Here is a 21,937-nt window from a genome sequence, read left to right as displayed (position 1 = left end):
CATACTGTAGTAATTACGGCCCATTGTCGCTTGCACAATCTGAAACAACGCTTTACCACTCGGTTCCAATGCCAGCTCTGGTCACGTCCACAGCCACAGTTTACGCTTGCCGATGTTAGTTGACGGTCGGACACTCGGTAACACTTTGGGCAACACACGGAACCGCCACCGGTACAGCGGTGGGTTTCCCCGTTAATGTGTTTGGGCTATTATTTATTGACGCCATTAAAACCCGACTGCAACCACAATGTTGCATTGCATTGCCTGTTATCGCCGGCGCAGCTGCTGCCACGCCGGCTGCCACCGCGGCCGGCCAGATGCAACGACGAATTATTTACGGCCCTACACGGTGCCCAAGGTCGGCGCGTTGGTCGTCGGTTTGTGTTAGTTCTCCATAATGGAATTTAATGAACGGGCACATATTGCCGTGTGTGGCGCAAAAGTTGTTGCACCACCAATAAACAGCGAGTTTGAACTAATTCCATAAATAAGGTAGAGTATTTGATGAGTTTTTGCCGACCGCCGGGTGAGCACTGTTTGCGAAGCCGGTTGGTTTGCGACGAAGCGTGAGTAAGTGTGTGGTCTTGTTTGTGTAGCGGCAAACGTCACTGCGGATGGAACTATCGATTTGGACAAACAGTTCGTTGTTGATGATGGCATTTATGAGTGGTGTATTTAGCTTAGCGCCTACACGGCAGAAAATCCAATCCAATCCAATCCAATTTGAAACATAAATGCAAAAAAGTTCAAAATCGAATAGAACAAAATTTAGTACATTTATGACAGTAAAATGATTTCAGAAAACACCATTACAGATTAAAACTTTTGGCAATATATTGTGAGTACATTTTTCGACAAGGAAAGCGAAAACAAAATTGTGAAAAAAAAAACTGTCGACCGCTGAGTCGTCATTATTTTGCCATTACTCCCGAACAGATTCCCAATTTATAATCGCCGGTAATAACGATGGTGATTATCGTATATCCCTTCCCGCGACTTGGCTGCCGTCGAACGATAAAGTGGTTGGAACGATCTTTTATTCGCTCAAAGAAAGGACCTGTCGCGTCGAAGAGTGATTCATTTCGGAATTTTGGAAAATCCCGACAAAAAACGGTAACTGCAGCCGAGCTTCCCTGCGCCAAGTTGAGATTTTGATTGACGGGAGGAAAAAACAAACTCGCCGAGGACAAGCGAGCCGTGATCCGTGGTTTCACAGCTCTTGAGCAAAAAAAGGGAAAAACAATGGCGCTACTCACCCGCAAGTTCGGCAACGAACTGCTGATGGTCATCGAGTGTCACCGGTGATGCGGGCTGATCACCACCAAGGCTGGCTGCTCGCGACCGGACAACGTAATGACTGGCCGGGCCATCCATTTTCTTGCCGCGTTCATAATCTGCAGCAGCGTTTTCCCGCGATGAATCGTCCGGCGAGCCGTCGCAGGTGAGGAAGCTGGCGGGGCTCGCTGGACCGTGGTTTTTATCGTCGTTTTGCCATTTCATGGTCTCGCTGTCGCCGGCTCGATGGCCCTCGAATGTGCCGCCGGGTGAACGCTTTTCGGCCCGGCCAAACTTCCGGTGCCCGGTGCTGTAACACGAAGTGAACGGTCTCGCCCGAAGTTGACAGTTGCGGTTGTCATCGTGCCCTCCATTGATCACCGGGGTTGGAGTGGTCGTGGTGGTGGCGCGGGATGACCGGTGGTCTTCACATTCGTTATCTCGCGGGCCGCGGGCACAGGCCAGCGCATCGTGACTCGTCGCCAGCCCGGAAAGCCTACCCAGGCCTGATGAGCCGACGTCCGATGAGGTGGAAATCCTGCGCCGGGCAGTGCTCCTTCGGGCGTGCGATGAGTTATCCTGATCCGATAGCGAGGGCGCTAACGAAGGCATCGATTCGGTTGGAATCGAATCCGGTTCGGGCGTGATTGCGGGCTTTTCCGGCCCCGACGAGCCCTTGCTGCATGGCTTTCCGTTTCTTTGTTCCGTTTCGATTACCAAGCGCTGGCGGAGCGAGGTGGCCGAATGAAGATTGGCAGGAGATAGCGCGTCTGAGGGGGGCCGGGAGCTCAAGGAAGTGCTGGTGGGGGTGATGTTGCACTCCACCCGTTGCTTAGCCGACGCCTGACGGCGATGACGTTGGTTGCCCACTGCACTCAACACCCGACCATCATTGCCAGGATCGTCCAGAAACTCGAGCTGCTTGGCGGAAAGTTTGTGAATGGTACTCAGCTCGCTTTTAACGCGGCTGAAATTGCTGTCTTGAGTGTGCAGAAGAAACTGAAAAGATTAAAAAGACAAGTAACCTTTAAAAAAAAAGAAACCACAAAATAACTGCACTTGTCGGTGGCGATCATTCCGATGGTGCGTCACATCATTATTTTTTCCAATCCATCATTGCACGCCCCGGGCAACGATAATAAATTTTCCGAAAACTTCTACCCTACCTCCATCCGCTCGTTGTCCATCAGGGCCTCCATTAGGCGGGCCTCAGCTGAGTTGCGTTCCTGCTCCAGCTGTTGCTGCCTGCATCGGGCTTCCTTAACCTTACGCCGAAGCTCCTCCATCACTTCCAGCTCCAGGGTTTGCTTTGCCTCGACGTCGTCCCTCAGTTTCGCGAACTGCTCCTCGAGACGCCCGTACTGCGCCGTCATTGCATCAGTGGCCTTTATTTTGTTCGCCAGATCGAGCTGTTCCACAAGAGGGCGGGAAAAGCCGTGCGTTAGGAAATGGGGGCGGTAATTAAGAGAATTTAAAAAAAGAGTGTGAAAATTCCTTCTCATCTACTGTAATCGCCATCGGCAATGCCTTAAGCCAAGTTACACACGTTTTTAAAATGTTGCTATGATAGAGAATTTAGGAGAAATTGTGAGGTTTAATATTGGTTTAATATTGGTCTAACATTGAATATGTCAAATTAATTCGAACAGTCATAGAATACTGTTAAAAATTATATTCTATCTTAAACAAAATGTAATAAGAGTTTGCTATTTAAGCTACTCTGCCATATTTTACAGGGATTTTCAGATGATATCACAACAGTAGCAGCATTTATTCCAACTGCAGCACATGACATTGCTGCACCAGCTATGTAGATCAATCTTGGGCTGTCATTCGTGCGGTATACGTTTACACTCGCTAATTGCGTACTTCGCTCAAGCTGCTGTATCAGGGGGATTGTAATATCAATTGCTACGATTCTGATTTCAAATGACACAGTTATAATAAACATGATTGAGTTATAAAATCAACTGGTACTGTTGGAATATCATGTGCTGCAGTTGGAATAAACACTGCTACTGTCTGAAAATCCCTGTATTTAGTTTACCTTTTGCTTTTTTAAAGTAATTAAAATGTTAATAAGCTGCACTTTAACATAAAAATAAGTCCACAGTAATGGCAAACAGATTGAGAAGCACTGCGGCGAAGAAATACCACGGATGGCGTGATATTACCGAAGGGCGTATGGAAAAAAAAAAACAGTAAAAATAAACCAACAACAGCTATACGCACGCATAGCAACAACGCTCGCCGCGCGATAGGTTAGTAATTAAAAGGAAGTGATAATTATTCTGCGTTCCGTTAGCTCATTTCCGACACCGCAAAGCTCACTCGCTCCCGGGTGCTACCCCGGGTTGGGCACGAAGCACCCGCCGGGTGGCGTGTCACGGGAAAATCTTCCTTAAGCTTGGCAAGGCGCGAAGGGGGGAAGGGGGGCGCGGAGTTTTCTTCATTTTCGCGGCGTTAGTGGGTTGTGGTGAGGTGTGGAAGCCTCGGATCACAAACACAATTATCGTTCCCATAACCTTCGGAGCAGGCCTGTCGATCGATGGGTAGGCCGGAACAGCTCGTGCTCCCAGGAGACCTCCCCCTTCCCTTCCCCGTTTATTTTCCCCTTCCTCTCTCGAGGACGGGGGGAAAGGACGTTTTCTTTCGGGTAGACTCTAGCGAAACGCGTCTCCCGAATGCGGCTGATAGGTGATTAGTGTGTGTGTGGAAATGAAACAGTTCCGGGGAATTTATCCCATCCCCACCGCAAGCGTGGTGGAATTAAGAGTCTCATGGCGGTGTCATTTGGGACACGTTGTTGGATTGGCAGGAATTTATCGGGTTCCCGGTAACGGTGCGATGTCAGTACGAACCATAAGGGGGTAGGATTTGTTACTGAGTCAGCAGGATCCGCTCGCGGGCCTCTAGGTTGGTGGTAAGGGCCGGTGCGGGGGGCCATCATCCTGTATTAAACTATCCCATGTCAGCTAAAGCGAAGCTCACCGGTGAGGTCAACCCCGGAACGGGAGATCACGGGGAAGGCTAGGCAAAACAAACCTCCTAAGAAAGCTTCACCCCAGAACGTGTTGTCCGATCCGTGGGCCGATCTTTCTTATTTGACAACGTAATTGCGTGCCCGAGTTTGGTCTTTGGTTTTGTCCCGTGTTTGTCCAAACGCCTAAAACTCGGGGCGCACCGGAAGGAAGTGGTACCGGTGGCGCTGGCGCTGGTGCGGCAGCTGTGGCGTGTCTGTCGGTGCAGCTGCGACTGAGTAATTACTACAATCAATCAATGTATGTGTGTGTGTGTGTCTTTTATCAGCTGAACGTGTCCTGCGGTTGCTGGTGCGCATTACCGTCAAATGTGGTCGATGTCAACGGGTGCCTAACGAGCGTCCTATCCTATCCCGGGGGGGAAGCCACTGTTCATTGTGTTTCTCTGCGCCAGAAGCGCTGTCTACAAGCCATTGAAACATCTTTGAACCAGTATGGACGAACATATACCGCAAAACTATCGAATGGGGCTGCAAATGACCGGAGCTACTGGAGGAGTACTTTAGGTCAGACAGCTAGAACTAACACGCTTGCGAGAGTGATAAGAAGCAGCCAGAAGGCGTTTCTGTTGTTTTTTTTTTTTAAGTGATCTTAACTATTTCAATTAATCACCATCTTGACACCTTGATTGAAAGAAAACAGAGGAATATATCACACTTGGGTTTGATAAATTACCAAACAAAAAGTTTGCAGGCATTCGTAGGTTGTCTAGAATAAGGAAGAAAAGGTATCCTTTTCCACTCCCAAACTTTCCTCTCACTGGAGAGCCAGTAAAAACAACTTTTACCCAATAAAGAAAAAAAAACATCTTTACAACCGAACCGACTTAAAAAGGGGAATAAAAATACTACAGTAATTCCCGTAGCGCGAAGTCTCCCAAGGATCGGTCCCGGAGGCTAACGATCGCAACCGTTCATTAACTGCCGCGCGTTTTGCCGGTGTGTTCGGTAAAACTTTTCCAATTTCCTTCCGAAAGGCGCGCGCGCGCGCGATAAAAAGTGTGTGCCAACGCCAACGGGCGCCCGGGGAAAGTGTGTACCTAATGGGATGGGAAAGGAAAACATACCCGGCCCATGCCATACCTCCCCCCAGCGTGGAGAGCGTGGCTTGAGAAACACTGGTTTTGCGTGGTGGAGGGGAATAAGGCCTGGAATTGACGCAACCGGTAGCCGCGAGCGAAAACAACATTGAAACATTGATTAATTAATTTCCGCACCAGTTTGTGATGGGTTCGTGAAGTCGAGTACGACTCTTGTGGACGGGACTGACCTTTCGGTCCGGTGTTGAGCAGTGGACAGAGTTCGGCTGTCCGTGCCGTTTGCGTCCTGCCGGGCGCTTTCACTGAGTTCATTATTGAACTCTTATGAGTGTGTGTTAAGTTCCTGGCGTTGTTAGCGCCGTTAGCTGTTCAATAATGTTCATCTTTTCATTTTTTCTTTCTCTCTTTTATCTTTACAGGTAAACTAATATTCAGGCCGTTAGCAGAAGGCAAAAATTGGACAGCAGGTTTGCTGCATGCTAGTATTCATTTAATACCCCAAAAAGGTACGGTAGAAGAATCTCAAACTTCTCTGGATTTTTTTCCCCCTCTTTTTGCTGTCCATCTTTAAATACTAACGAGCAGTAAACGAACGCAAACGCATCCCCGGGACCACGAGGCGAGTGGAAGACTGTGCAAAGGTGTAAAGGTTAGCGGCGCAAAACTTCATTAATGGCCGTAGTTTAATTTATCGTTCCGTGTTCATTTTAATGCAACTTTGCACAAACGAGCCGGAAAGTTGGTCCGAGCGAATGAGAAACGTGCGGACGGCAGCGCGCAAGCACGCCCGCTTTTCCGCCCCCGGGAAAACCCCTCCCCACCGCGCTTGTTGGCAACGGGAAGCGACGTTCGAGAAATCAGAGAACCATGCAAAACGACGGCCATTGCATCTTGTACTGCGTATTTATCCGGTGCCTGGCTTTGGATAAGCCATCGCGATGCAGATAATCGGACAATGAATAAATTGTGCTGCCTTTACCCCCCCCCCCCCCCCCTCTGCTTCCCGTTACCATCCCGACGACTCGGAACGGTTTTACGGCTAGTGGCTTTGTAAAGTCATCCCAAGCGGGCCGTTCCCTCATCGCCGCAGCGAAAAAGGTGAGAACGTCTTTAGTGCACCGATCCGAGGTTCTTGCTCGGACCGACGCTGCCCTGCCTGCTTGCTTGCTCGCTGGGAAAATGGAATTTTATGGGATCGTGCCATAATCTGTGCCGTAGTCTTCCGTGAAGCGTAAAATCGCCCCGATGGCAACGGGAAGTCTTTCAAATACCGTCCAGTTTTTCCTATTTAGTTTTTTTTTGTTAGTTGTTGTATTGCCGGCTACGAAAAGGATTTGGCCCCGATCAGCAAGTGATAAGGCGGGCTAGAGCTACGTGAAATGAAATTAAAATTGGAAGAATGATAAGCCTCGCATACCTTCACGTACAATGCCAAATTTTAAGACCTTTCTCGGTAGAATTTTTTGCTTTTATGAAGCGTATTGTTGTTTTAAAAAGTTATCATATTAAGGTTTTTGTGGGTAAGAAAAATAGTAGAACACATTAAAATAATGTACAATACTTTGAACTGTTCATTATAAACTGAAACAAGCTTCCATAACAAAACCTCTCAAAAAAGAAACCATTGGAGTTATAAACTAAATAGAAATAGCAAAGGGAAGAACTTGTTTCAATAGTTCAGACTGTGACCAAAGTGCTGGCCAAGTTATATTTTGACTTTTTTTTTAAATTGTACCATACATTATCAAAAGTAAAACTTGGAGTATTTGGTTAGAGACATAAAAAAAAATGTTAAACTCAGGTAAAACTAAGTTACTAATATTGTCAAACTTTTCCTTTGGTTGCTTCGAACATAAACAATTTAAGCCTTCGTTGGACAGCAATAACTAAACTATATTAAATTACTAGAATTAAACCAGTCTAATACAGCATAAAAGATGTGTTTGAAAAGAGACTAATTACCTTAAGATTATTAATCGCCTCATGATGCTGCGAGCTTTCCAGGGCGTGTCGGTCCATCTCGCTCTGAAGATTGCGCTGAAGCACTGAACAATTCCTATGCGCGGGGGGGGGTTTCGAAACAAAGATAGAAAAGAGTACGAAGAAATAATTATTATGATTGTGATGGAAAAGTTTTTTCTTTTGGAGTTTTACTTCCTGCCCAAACGACGCCTCGGAGGCTGGAAGGGAGGCCCGTAAAACTAAGAATTAGAGCCATTATCCTTCGTGCGCACACGAAGGAGATGACATGCGGCCGTGAAAGCGTGGATTTTGACAAATTGTACAAATACACTGACGCAGGCAAAGGGAAATCAAAGATTTGTTTGCTGCTTCCGGGCGAAACGGGGAATGCCGGAACCGTTACTCGGAGAAAACAAATAAACGTTGGGAGGCTTCAGGTCCGCCCGGCTTTCGGGGTCCGAAATGTGACCGAATCGTTTATCATAAATACAGCCCGTTAGCGTAAACGGCAAGCGAAACGAAGGAATTCGTGGGGGCAAGGACCGGTGTGGGGGTTGCGGGAAGAAAATGGCGAACGTAAATAAGATATTTCGATGTATTTAATGAGGATTCATTTAGCGCGGCTACTAGGGCGGGAAACGATGGACGATGATTTAATGCAGGCGATTAATTTGAAACCTTCAGCGGGGCATGAACCGGTTAGCCGGTATTTGTGCTAGCGTCCTGCTGACCCACCCCGCTCCACCCCCCTCAGGGCTGGCGAAAGACTTGGCCAGAAAAAAAGGAAAGCGGGAAAGGATTTTTCATTCTATCGTCCTACCAATCCACCGTTTTCTTAGATTCACCCGAGTGGCCAAGCAACTGGCCCGATTGGTGCGGGTGGTGGGAACGGACCGGACCGTTTAATGATCGGATGAAATATCCCGGAAGGTTCCCGCGCCCGTCCCACGCGTCCTAAGCGTCTTCTCTCCGCCGGGAACATAACGAGGATGGACAGTGGATTGTTGCTAATATTCGTTTTTGTGTGTATCTGCGATTTTTTTCTCCACTCCGGCCCTCCGGCTGCTGACTTCCTTTGTTTAACCCGCCCGGCTCGGGACAATGTTATCCGTGGTGCTTCCGCCCTCTCTCAAGGATTTGCTTCCCTTCAGCTCCGGTACGCTCCGGAACCGGCATGCGAAAGGAGGGTGGGTGGATTTTTCTTTGCCGTCGCCGAAAACGGGCTGGAGGGAGCGGGGATTCCGAGATAATAATGGCGCCCGTGTGCTCTCTAATGAGCCATGCCTTGCGTTGGCACTGGACGGGGAGGGAGCGGTGCTGGGAACGGGGGTAGAAGAAAAAGAAAAACTGGAGCACTACACAAAGATACAACACAAACAGAGAGCACATTTGCAGATTGGCCAAGTTGGTTTTTTTTCTTTCTGTTTTCCTTCTTGCAGGAAGGCGTGGCCCCCGGTTTTTCAGCAGGAAGGATAAGAAATCTTAATGACTGACACAAAGAGGGGAGGGAAAACCAAGGAAGGAAAGCACAGGGAATACTGAAACACTGAAGTCGATTCTACTTACTCGCATTCGACTGCCGGCCCAGTCTTCGGATGCTGTCGGAGAGAGATGGAGAGACATTATTTATTTAGGTCGAATGAATTGGATCAATGGAAAACAATATGGTGTCTGTTGCCGACGCAACACGCGCAAGCAAAGGTCGCGACCAGGAAGTTTCATATTGCGCCTCCACGCGCAACGGCGGACCAGAATGAAAGGCCGCGATCGGCCAAAATATGATGTCTCCACGCGCAACGGCGGACCAGAATGATGGGCCGCGATCGGCCAAAATATGATGCCTCCACGCGCAACGGCCGCGATCACCGGGCGCGTGGAGCCACGCGCATGTAATAGGAAGCTGAAGAATCAGCAATAAATTAGTATTTAAGGGATAGCATTTAGGCAATAAAGCAGCATTTCAACAAGATCAGAAGGCTCAGTTATTAGTCGGAGGGCTCCTCCGGGCTAAAGAAAGAAACTTTGGTATCTTCGAACTGGCCAGCTCGGGGTTCCGCACCGGTGCTGGTCGCTGCGTAGGAGGTTTCCTACGTCAGTTACAAATGGTGGCTCCAGAGAGGAATCCAAGTTTCTTTACGTTATCTAAAAGTGTGTGTCGATCGGTGACAAAACGCTCGAGTAGAAGTGCACAAAAAGTACGCAAATAAGCACACAAATAAAGAACCTACGCGCGCAGTGATCGAAAAAAGTTCGTGAACAAGCATAACGCCAAGAAACAGAAGTGCATAGTGCCACAGAGAAGAAGAAGCGCATAGAGAAAAAGAGAAACGCGCGCAAATAATCGAAGCACAAAGCATAAAAAGTGCACCACGAGTAAAGTGAAGCAATTAGAAGTTGAACGCTGGGCACAGGTAACACTACAAAGAAAAAGTGATAACCCAAAAGTGTCCCCAAGAGGAATCACGTGCAATACCCGATTCCCAACTTGCGCGGAACACCTGTGACAGCTGCCGCGAACACCCAAATACGCGGCAGTGAACAGCGAGTGAAAACAGAGAGCAGAGAAAAACGCATCGACAGTCGAACAAAACAAGAGACGGTGGCAGAACGACGCGGAGGTGGACGAAGTCGGTGAACGGTGGACGAAACCTGAGAAGGACGAACGCGGCAGTCGGTCGGACGGACCACGAGGCAGCCGACCCCGGAAGCCGTGGAAGACAACCCCAGAGGGAAGGCGAACGAAACCTGAGACGGGCGGACGCAGCAGTCGGTCGGACGGACCACGAGGTAGTCAACCCCGGAAGCCGTGGCAGACACCCCCAGAGGAACGGCGGCGGCAGGGTAGTCATACGAGCGCCGCGAGGAAATCAGCTGAGCTGAGCAAACGGACGATTGCCGGCGCAGCGGGCGAAGGCGTTGGCGTAGCCACTACCACCTCCGAGGCAAACAAAGTAAGTAACAAAAGTAGCTAAAAATGGAGTATAAACCTAATCCTAATGGTCACTGTAAGTTGTGTACCAACAAAGATGAGTGGGGAAAGCTAGCGATTTGCTCATGTTGCGACCGATGGTTACACCTTGAGTGCTTAGGATTGAAAAGTGCCCCCAAGGACTATATTTGTCCAAGGTGTGAGGAGGACATGCAAAATTCAGAAGCCCTAAGGCAAGCAGTGATGCAAGGAGAACGTTTGCTGAAAGATACAACGGCGGGAAAAGAAAAGGCCGAACGGGTGAAAGACAAGGCCGAAGCGGCTAAAGCAAAAGCTGAAATAGCAAAAGAAAAAGCAGAACTAGCAAAAGAAAAAGCAGAACAAGCTAAAGAAAAAGCAGAAAAAGAGAAAGAAATATTGCAACAGGCACTTTTGAAGGCAGAGAAAATAATAAGGGACATGGAAATTGAGAGGGCCAAAGAGACGTCCGAAGACGAACAAGATCCGCATGAAAGGGAATTAGAACTATTAACGGAAACGCTAAAAAAGGAAAAGAACAAAGATTCCGAACCCCCCTCCGAAATTGATCGTCTCGTCACGAGCATTGAAAAGATGGTGCAAGCGTGGCCATCTTCATCAAAAGGAAATTTGATAGAACTCCCCGAATTTGCGGGAGATTACAAAGTATGGCCGCGATTCAAACAAAGTTATGATGAAACATCGCGAGTCGGAAAATTTTCAAATTTAGAAAATTTAAACAGACTGCAAAAACATCTCAAGGGGGAAGCGCTGCGAGCAGTCAGCGGATTGATGCTCAATCCAGCAAATGTTCCGCTAATAATGGCTAGGCTCGAGAGGATATATGGGAACACGGAAAACATTTACAAATCTTTGCTGCGGGAGCTACTCGCAGTAAAGAACATAACAATGGAACGCCCTTCAAATTTTCTGGAGTTTACAAACGCACTCCACAACCTCATTGACAACATGATGCTACTGGGCCAGGGAAGTTATCTAAATGACCAGAGGCTTCTAAATGACCTCGTTGCTAGACTACCCATAGAGCTTCGGCACGAATGGATAAAAAGCACACTTCCAAACAAAAACAATGAGGAAGAGGGGCATTCGAACTTAACCCTAACGGATCTGGCCAAATGGCTGGAACCCTCAGAAGAGTTAGCAACAGTGCTAGCCGCAAGTGAAGGTGGGTTTACGAAGCAAGCGAGACCACAGAGCTTGTACGCTCATGTTCGCTACAACGCAACTGAAAGAGGTCGATCCTGCCTAATTTGTAATAAACCTCACGAAACCGCCAAATGCAGAAAACTACTAAACCAATCGGTAGAACAACGGTGGCGCATAGTAAACCAAAATAAAATCTGCGCAAACTGCTGCAAATTTAACAACCACAAGGCAGGAGATTGTAGAGCTCCGCCGCAGTGCAGGGTAGAAGGGTGTGGTCGTAGACACCACAACATTCTCCATGCATATAAGGACACGCCACAAATCGATTCCGCTCGCATCAATCACCACCGAGTGAATGAAGAATTATTCTACCAGATAATTCCCGTAACACTGTATTCAAAAATTGGTCAGGTTAAAACATTTGCATTAATAGATCCTGCATCGAGCACCAGTCTCGTTCTAAATGACATCAGAGAAGAGTTAAAGGTATCGGGACCCAAGGCACCGCTAAAACTCTGCTGGACAAACGGCGATACGCAGTGCGAGCCAGCGAGTCAAATAGTATCATTTAAAATCAAGGGTCCAAACAATCGACTTTTTGACATTGCAAACGTTCGCTCGGTCCAAAAGCTCGAGCTCCCTATGCAGTCAGTCGATGCCGAGGCACTAAAGCGGGCATATAAACACTTTTCTCGCATCAACCTGGCGAGCTACAAAAATGCAAGGCCAACACTCTTGTTGGGCATACCCCACGCATTTTACACCCAAAGCGTGAGTTATCGATCTGGGCGACCTAACCAACCCATCGCACAAAAAACACGGCTCGGTTGGACAATTATAGGAGGTGATCAAGCAAACGACAGAAATATTAACCCCGTTTTTACAATAACCGATGTAGCAAGCGAAGAACATATGAAGATGGAAAAAATGATGCATGAATTCTTTACCACGGAGGGATTCGGGGTAAAACCGTGCGAAACCCCAATTGCAACCGAAAATAAGAAGGCTTTAGAAATAATGGAAAAAACATTAGCATACCGTGACGACCGATATGAAATCGGTCTGTTATGGCGCGAAGAAGGAACCCGAATGCCGAACAGCTACGGGCAAGCAGTAATGAGACTAAAGTCACAGGAACGCAAGATGGAGAAAGACGAATTCTTGAAACAATGGTACCATCAAACAATAGCTGACTACGTCGCGAAAGGGTATGCACGCAAGGCCACGGTGAAAGAACTTTTAGAGGATAATCCAAAAATATACTATCTTCCTCATTTCGCAACCATAAACGCCAACAAAGTTCCGCCGAAACCAAGATTGGTCTTTGACGCTGCGGCAAAGAACAATGGTAAATCTCTTAACTCACACTTACTAACCGGACCAGATGCAACGACCTCACTTATAGGCGTGCTGATCAGGTTCCGCGAGCACCCAATTGGCTGCACAGGTGACATCAAAGAGATGTTCCACCAAATCAAAATACGGCATGAAGATCAATACGCCCAAAGATTCTTGTTCAGGGGCTCACCCGACATGGTGCCACAAGTGTACGTCATGCAAGTCATGATGTTCGGGGCCACGTGTTCCCCAGCATGTGCCCAATATGTAAAAAATCAAAACGCGGAACTGTTCCAAGAAAAATATCCAGAAGCAGCAGAAGCAATAGTGCGAAATCACTATGTAGATGATTACTTGGACAGCTTTCCAGATCTCGAAACGGCCGTTCGAACTATTCAGGAGGTGTGCGAGATCCACAATAGAGCGAACTTCTTCCTTCGAAATTTCATTACCAACAATAAAGAGCTGGAGAGTACCATTCCTGCAGATAGACTGTCAGAAAACACACTACTAGACATCGGAACCAACAGTCAAACCTCCGAGAAGGTTCTTGGCCTGTTATGGGATAGGAAATCCGATGAGTTTAGGTATGTGCTAAAACTACCCAAAGTCAACGTAAAAGATATCACCAAAAGAATGGTACTATCGACCATAATGAAGATATACGATCCTTTGGGATTAGTCGCTCACTATACCACAGAGGCAAAAATTCTCATGCAAGATTTATGGAGATCAATGATAGGCTGGGACGACAAACTCCCAGTCGCCTTGCAAGGCCAATGGGAAAGGTGGCTAACCAGGATTAAAGACGTTGAACAAATCAAAATATCTAGACCCTATGCAAAGGCAAGGGGGGATTGCCGAAGAGAGCTGCACACATTTGTCGATGCCTCCGAAAAGGCATTCGCAGCAATAATATACCTGCGAAGCATCTACCAGCATGGTATTTACATAAACATTATCTGCGCCAAATCAAGGGTCGCTCCTAAGAAACCGCTATCTATCCCGCGGCTCGAACTTCAGGCCGCAGTATTAGGCACCAGGCTCACCGAAGCCACTAAAAAGGAATTAAGAATAACGATCGATGATGTGTACTATTGGACCGACTCCACCACTGTGCTTGGGTGGATCAGCAGCGAAGCGCGAAAATTCAAACAATTCACGGCGCTGCGCATAGGCGAAATTCTAGAGACCACAAATAAAAATCAGTGGCAATGGGTGGCCTCAGGAAGCAATCCCGCTGACGAAGCTACGAAAGAGAAAAAGGGCCCGTCGCTATGGCTCGAGGGACCGGCCTTCCTAAAGCAGGAAATCATTCCCCGTAAACCGCAACCATTCGTAACGTATGAAGACCTCAAGCCGGTGCACGTTATCAAAACATTTAAAAGGGATGACTTCGAAATCATCTCGATCCAGTGGTGCTCCTCATGGGTGCGCTTGAAAAAGGCGCTAGCGATTTGGCTGTGCTATATCAAAAAGCTGCAACACAAAGTCAAACGTGAACCTTACACGCAAATATTAGATTGCGAAATGTGGACGACTGCCGAAATCTTATTATTGAAAAAGGCTCAGTGGGAATCATTTGAAGAAGAGGTGACCAACCTAACATTAAACAAACCAATCCCTAGACACAGCTCTATCAGGTCGCTCAATCCATATCTTGAAGATGGCATATTGCGAGTAAGAAGTCGCCTGGGGGAGGCGCACTACTTGCCGGAGGAAGCAATTAAACCAATTATCCTCCCTAAGAAACACAAGATAACTAAGTTAGTCGTAAACTACTACCACAACAAATTTCTACATAAAAAACATGAAGCCGTTATAGCAGCGATCCGTCAACGTTTCTGGATTATAGACCTTAGAGCCGCGCTCAAGGAAGTTACCAGAAAATGTCAACAATGCAAAAACCAAGCGGCCCGGCCTTCACCACCACAGATGGCCTCACTGCCAGAATGTCGAATGGCAGCATTCAAAAAGCCCTTTTCGCACACAGGGGTTGACTATTTTGGCCCATTCAACGTAACGATTGGCAGACGTACCGAAAAGAGGTGGGGGGTAGTATTTACTTGCCTAACAACACGCGCTACGTATTTAGACTTGGTTAACGATATAAGCGCGAACACCTTCCTGATGTGTTTGCGCACAATGCAACACAGAAAAGGTAAAATATTGAATATTTACAGTGACAACGGTACCAATTTTGTTGGTGCCAATAACCAAATGAAGAGACTCATCGAGCAAGGAGCGGTAGAAGGCATAAAATGGAACTTCAACCCGCCAGGAGCTCCCCACTTCGGAGGAGCTTGGGAAAGAATCGTAAGGGAGGTCAAGAGTCTCCTTCCCAGCAATCAAAACTATAAAGAACCAGTTCTTAGGGCAATTCTAGCCGAAATCGAATATATCATAAACAATAGGCCGCTGACCCACATACCGATCAGCAAAGAAGACGACGAGGCATTGACACCATTTCACTTTTTAATAGGGTGCTCCGGGGAAGCTGAGCCAACACCTTCTGAGGAGTTAGTTGACAGAAACAACTGGAAAACAGTTCAAGCCATATCGCGTCGCTATTGGGAACGCTGGATTAACGAATATCTGCCAAAATTAGCAAAACGGGACAAGTGGATCGACCCGACAAAGCCACTTAAAGTCGGAGACGTTGTGGTTTTCCCCGACGAGAGCCGGACGGGAAAGTGGCTGAAAGGAAGAGTTACCGAGATATTCCCGGGGAAAGACGGTCAGGTGAGATCAGCAAAAATAAGGGTAGGGGCAACAGAGTACCATAAGCCCGCCATAAAACTAGCTGTATTGGACTTAGGTCCAGTGGGGGAAGAATCAGTAAAAGAAAAGAACATACAGAATCCACCCAACGATAACCGGGGAAAACATATCCCGGCGTGGGGACAAAAGAAACCGATTGATACCGAAAAGATAAAGGCAAAGGCCCAAGAACTACGAGAACGAACTACAACCAAGAGAAGAAAGATTAGACCAACAACATGGGTGCCTGGGTGTTAATGTTACTGGGAGCAACCGCAATAGCGGCATTAAAGATCACACCCATTCCCGAACCCGGTATCTTTTTCGACCATATAGGAACATTGAATAATCTCAGAGGGGTATGGGAGACCAAATTTCATACCCGCATGTACCCAGCGAACGATTCACAAATCGTTCGGCAGTTGCAGAACGAAATAAATAATGTCTTAAATTCTATTGATAATAACGACTCGAGGATTCATCGCCTTAGGAGCGCACTAAATGAAGAGTGCGACTACGCAGTAACTCTCATACGGGAAAATATAAAAATAAGAGTAAGACGAAGTGGCGGGGTGTTCGGTATCTTAAAAGATTTCCTTTTCGGCGGTAACGAGGTAGACGAACAACTCGCTCTGCTGAGATCAACCCAGGATCAAAAGATGGCCAAATTAGCTAACAAGTTAGAAGACAAGAATAAGGAGCATAAGCAAGCAATGCGCGAAGTGGGTGAGAAAATCTTGATGATAAGTGAAGGCATTTCAAGGTTAAAAAAAGAGTCTAACGAAAGTAAGAAGAAGACGCTAAATAAGTTCGTAGAAGAAACGTTAATGATAGGTATCACACTGGTACAAAATATAGTGAATAGATATCAATCTCTTAAAATAGATCCTTTAAGTCAATTAAGCGAATTAGACACAATAAAGGACATCAGAATTAACGTGGACCATGAGATCGCATTAGAGCAAGCATCGTTGATAGGGAAAGAGTTAATAGAGGGGGAAATTATACTACACATGAAACACTTAGCAGTAGAAACGGACAAATTTCAAATATTTGACATAATCCCCGTACCGAACTTTAAAAACCTTACAATGATTAACATTGCGAAAACTCGCATAGCAATTAATACCAATAATTATTTTGTATACCCGAATAAGATAAAGCGGATTAACGCTACGCACTACCTATCAGAAAAAACAATTATCAACAAGGAAGCGGACTGTGCCGCTGCAGTACTTCTTCATTTGAAATCTACAAATCTTTGCACAACTATCCACCTAAAACCTAACTTTACAAACTTCGTTCCACTAAATCAGCCCAATAAGGTCCTCTACTACGCAGACCGACCTCAGGAAATACTACTAAATTGTAATGGAACGATTACTACTCCGCCTTACAACGCAGCTATTATAACACTATCACCTACATGTAAGATAGAAACTAGAAGTATAGAGATACGATCGGTATTGGTAAAAAGCAATGAAGTATATAAAACATATTTTAAACCTCTTAAGACATTGCCGTCTCACTACCCAAGCGAACAAACGTCGAGCAAAACTAAGGACTATCTAATAATCGTAGGAATCTTAGCCCTTCTCTGCATCATACCGCTAACCATAGTGTGTACAATCAATCTGAAAAGAGACCTACCAATACGCCCTCCCCCGTTCATTCCACAAGTACAAGAATCTCAATTGTAACCCCTCTACGAGAAGTTACGGGGGCGGGGATGTTGCCGACGCAACACGCGCAAGCAAAGGTCGCGACCAGGAAGTTTCATATTGCGCCTCCACGCGCAACGGCGGACCAGAATGAAAGGCCGCGATCGGCCAAAATATGATGTCTCCACGCGCAACGGCGGACCAGAATGATGGGCCGCGATCGGCCAAAATATGATGCCTCCACGCGCAACGGCCGCGATCACCGGGCGCGTGGAGCCACGCGCATGTAATAGGAAGCTGAAGAATCAGCAATAAATTAGTATTTAAGGGATAGCATTTAGGCAATAAAGCAGCATTTCAACAAGATCAGAAGGCTCAGTTATTAGTCGGAGGGCTCCTCCGGGCTAAAGAAAGAAACTTTGGTATCTTCGAACTGGCCAGCTCGGGGTTCCGCACCGGTGCTGGTCGCTGCGTAGGAGGTTTCCTACGTCAGTTACAGTGTCGATTGCATCGGACGAGTCCGGTGCCAATTAAAAGCGCCTTTCCGGTGTCCAACAACGGCGCACCAGATGTGAGGTTTTGATTCAAACCAGAAAGTACGAGCTGAATGAAAAAGTATGAACCTTAAACTGAATTTCATCGCAAGATTAAGAGATCAAATTGCGCCGGGCGGCCGGGCTTACAGTATGCCAGGTGTGGTGACACCTAAGTGGGCTCTTGTGTGCTGGCCACGTTACTTGCGTCCTCGGCTAGGAAGCCCCCGGGGGGGAGGGGGGGGGGGGGGTATGATTTATTTTACAATCACACCACACGTGCGCTCCATCCATTTCGACCGGTGTGTGCGCGCGCTGTCGGTCGTACGGAAAACGACTTGATTGCCTTACCCTGATCTTTCCCGGGGAGCCTACCCAACCGCCTCGCGTCCGGTGAAACGAGCTACCCAGAACCATCGATCATTCGTGTGACAAAATATATACGATAATATATGACTTCTTCGCCCCGGTTGGGTGGAGGTTTTCCCGGGAGCGATGAGAATGTGGTGCTCAATTTTAGGCATCACCCGGGGTTCCCGGGAAAGTAAAACGAAGAACAAGGGCAACCGGAACACATCCCCCCCCCTCGCGGGCTTCGTCGGGTTTGCCATTTTTAACCATTTATGAATTTAACCCAGAAGAAGCGAGTGCGAACTGGGGAGAGACTGAGCACGTCTTTGAAATATATTCCAGTCCGGAACCCAAGGTGAACCTAGACATTAGGGCGAAGGGTGGGAGGAACGTTACTGTGCGAGAGAAAGGGCTTCCACTTACACCAACTCTGACACGGAAGGCTGATCCGACGAGGCGAACTTTAGCTCCCAGCTCAGCTATCGAACATCCTTCGTTCATCCGTGACGCACTCGGAGTCGGCTCCAAACAGGGTTGTGTCGGACGGACGGGGTGTTTTGTTATGCGAAAAATAATGAGTCCCATTCGGCCCAGCCGGGAGGGGCTGAACCCTACGCCCGAGGCGCTTGTGCATGTGAGGTAAGCTGTCAACCGAACGGTTCCGAAGGGAAAGGGGTGAGCCATAAATCTACAAAACTTCCACCTGCAACACATCGTTTGGCCCGGGTTTTGCTTGTTGCGGTCTAAGCCTAACTATGCCCTCCGCATCCAGACAGGATGCGTGCTACACATGGCGTCGGAGTTGAGCTGAATTGGGCTGAATCAACGCAAAACCACCCCCGGTGGGATACCCACTCCGAGGGCTAAGAGGAGTTAAAGCAGTAAAAAATAGAAGGTGGAAAGAAAAACAACCAGTCAGGCGGTTATAAGATGGAGATCAAAACACGTTCGACAGCTGATTTCAAAACAATTTCACTTTTGATTGATGTGTTTTTTGCGATGTGATGTTACGGGAGGGAAAATAATGAAACCTCCGTCATGCATGGCCTTCCGAGGTTTAACCTTAAACCGAACCCGCCATACTAGGCGGGCAAACCCGGGCCAGAACATTCCTAGCGAACGGACTGCCAACTGTCGGAAATTGATGCCAAAATGGGTGAAAGATTTACGGGCGTCTGATTTCCTTCCCTGTCCAACGCTGAGGCAGCCGGGGAAAAGGAGTTGGACTCTCGCTAGGTTAGGGGCGAGGAACTCGCGCTACTTTATCTCGGACGGTTGTTTCTGTGCTTAACGGGACGGGCTTACCCTAATGGAAATCGGTCGGGCACTCCCCACCGTAAACTCGGACCCGGCGTAGCAATGTAATACGAAGTGGAAGCACCGTTCAACCCCTCGAGAGGGTTTTACGCTGGAGAGGAGACAAGTGGTTCGATACTTCAAAACAGTGTAAATACCATTATGCAACATGCCGGCGGACGTTATTCCTCGTGCTGGTGGTTTCACGAGCGAAAGCTTAGCCCCGGATTGCACCAAATGCCCCATGGGGAAGAAAGAAAACCCTCTTACTCGGGGACTGGGACTGAGAAGGGGGGGTTCCACCGGTGCGCCATTTGGAGGGATCGAAAGATTACGCCGTATTCTCACATACTCATGAATACCGGAATCGGCCCACTTCTGGGTTTTCAATGATGGCAAAGATTCTACGAAGGGGGAAACAAACCGGTAAGAGCATGAATTGATTTCGTCCCGCATCGGAGCCATGCGGCAACATTTTCTACGGCCTACGCCGAGGACGAGTTCAAATGGACACATTTTCGAAACCCCGACGAGCCTCATCGAGGCACGACGCCACAAAGGATTGGGAGTTCGGATCGGAGCAGCCCGAAGCTTCGATCCCGCCCGCTGGTTCCAGCTCGGGTCGGATAAAATATGCTGCCGCTAATACGGTCGAAGCATGGCGGAGTAGCTACTTTCCGCGTGCTAGAACCCCTTTCCGGTGTGCGCCGAACATTCAGCCAAAGGTTTTCTTTTTTCTTTTTTCCCGACGATAGCTACCATTCTGAGTAGGGAGAACATTGTGCCGAATAGCTTCTGAACTCTTAATAGTTTTCCTTCCCTGCTAGGGTTCCGTTGTGCGAGGTGTACCGGTTTTTTGGCTTCACTGGAAGGCATGACAGGGTTTAGATCCATATAATGGAATGTTTCAATAGATAGAGAAAACATTTCAAAAGCATAGGGGATATTTTCAACCGGTTGAGAGAACTGAGAGAACTTTGCAATCATATAGGGGAATGGTTCAGTCATCTAGGGGAATCGTGCAAATCTACCGGGGAGGCTTTGCAACCGGTTAGGGGAGCGAGCTGCTAACTTCACAAAACTCATCGTTTTTATGCCAAGGAACGATTTAACTTTAGATAATTAATTATTTGAGAAACGTATAAGTTGTGATCAACTAAAATAAAACAATATTCTGCGACTTGTTTTCGACTTGTTACGAACGGTTCGGTCAAACAATCGATCCGCTGAGCTAAACGCAAAGTTACAAGTCAATGTGTGATGTCCGATATGAGGTTCTCCACGTTTATCGTCCTAAATTCGTTGCTTAACAAACGAATGTAAACTAGTTGATGCAAAAATCGATGACACAAATTTTAATTAAATTTATAAACGAGTAAAAATACACCGTAATTATTTACTTTTCTTGCGTGAACTACAGGGGTGGATCAAAGTAAACAAACAAATTACAACCTCACACAAGTGGTTGACAGTTTCACAGTCCCCTAACCGGTTGCAATGCTCCCCGGTGAGTTTGCACTATTCCCCTAGCTGCCTGACACATTCCCCTATATGATTGCAAAGTTATCTTAACCGGTTGAAAATATCCCCTATGCTTTTGAAATGTTCTCTCTACCTATTGAAACATTCCATTGTAGGGATCGAAACCCCCGGAAGGATGGTAAATTTGAAAGAATCTTTAATTCTGGTAACTTGAAACGTCTCATGTGCGTTTCTACGCTCCACCTTTCAATATTGCTTCCTCACTAGCCCTGGACATGATACTTTGTGTGAGCTAGTACGTTTTCTATAAAATGTCAAAGGGCTGTTTTGCTCACTTGCTAGTAAATTTGTCGGGAACCAAATCTTTCCAATAGTTTTATAGAAAAATGAACGACTTCTTGCCATCGTACCTTTAAGTTGTTAGCCAATCCTTTCCCATCGATCGACCCCGCGCCGTTGCAGTTCACTCTTTCGAAATATAATAATCCATGGTGAATGGTATTGAACTTTTGAAACCTATCTTTGCACATGTGTTGAGTTACTTTGCAGCACCTGAAAACACACTCTAGTAAACGGAATGAATACGCGAAGAGGACTCGGCTCGATAGGTTGAAAGCATACTCGAGCGTACTGCTTGCATCGACCAATTGTTGCCAGCGGCATACCGTCCCGCACCAGACCTTCAACGCCCGGACCTATAAACTTTTTCACATATTTATCGATCAATTGTTTTGCAGCGCAAGATTGGAAACCGTTGTTACCGCCGTTATTTAGGTTGTTAACTGCTTCGTGCAGCGGATGTTACGGTACTCGCCAACCCTCGATAGAAGTTGTTATTGACTCTTTCTCTGTCGCTCTCGTTACCTCCTCCCTCCCCCATCTATCTTTTTTTTCATCTTTATGCTACTATGTACGATATTGGACTTACTGCAGCTATTCGCGTAAACAACTTTATGGAAAACTTCGATCGTTGGCTTGGCCGTACTGCTTTTTTCTAGATGCCAAAAGAGGATTCCGTACTTGAGGTTTGCGCAGGGCTATCGTACCGGGAGGCACCGGATTGAGGGCATCAAGTGCGTGAAGAA

General features: G+C 47.1%; 1 protein-coding gene across 1 annotated transcript in view; it reads right to left on the bottom strand.

Annotated features, from left to right (window-relative positions):
* LOC131294695 (uncharacterized) overlaps window positions 1-21,937 on the bottom strand; it is a 48,405-nt gene that overhangs the window by 17,258 nt on the left and 9,210 nt on the right. The window contains exons 5-8 of the mRNA XM_058322739.1: window positions 8,884-8,915; window positions 7,318-7,411; window positions 2,442-2,684; window positions 1,257-2,274 (exon numbers count right to left, since the gene is read on the bottom strand). Of these exons, the coding sequence (XP_058178722.1) occupies window positions 1,257-2,274; window positions 2,442-2,684; window positions 7,318-7,411; window positions 8,884-8,915 (1,387 nt within the window). The remainder of the gene's footprint in view (window positions 1-1,256; window positions 2,275-2,441; window positions 2,685-7,317; window positions 7,412-8,883; window positions 8,916-21,937) is intronic.

This window comes from Anopheles ziemanni, chromosome 2 (assembly GCF_943734765.1).
Source record: "Anopheles ziemanni chromosome 2, idAnoZiCoDA_A2_x.2, whole genome shotgun sequence".
In the NCBI taxonomy this organism is placed as follows: Eukaryota; Metazoa; Arthropoda; class Insecta; order Diptera; family Culicidae; genus Anopheles; species Anopheles ziemanni.
The sequence above is the reverse complement of the archived record's forward strand: the minus strand, read 5'-3'. Positions and strand labels throughout refer to the sequence as shown.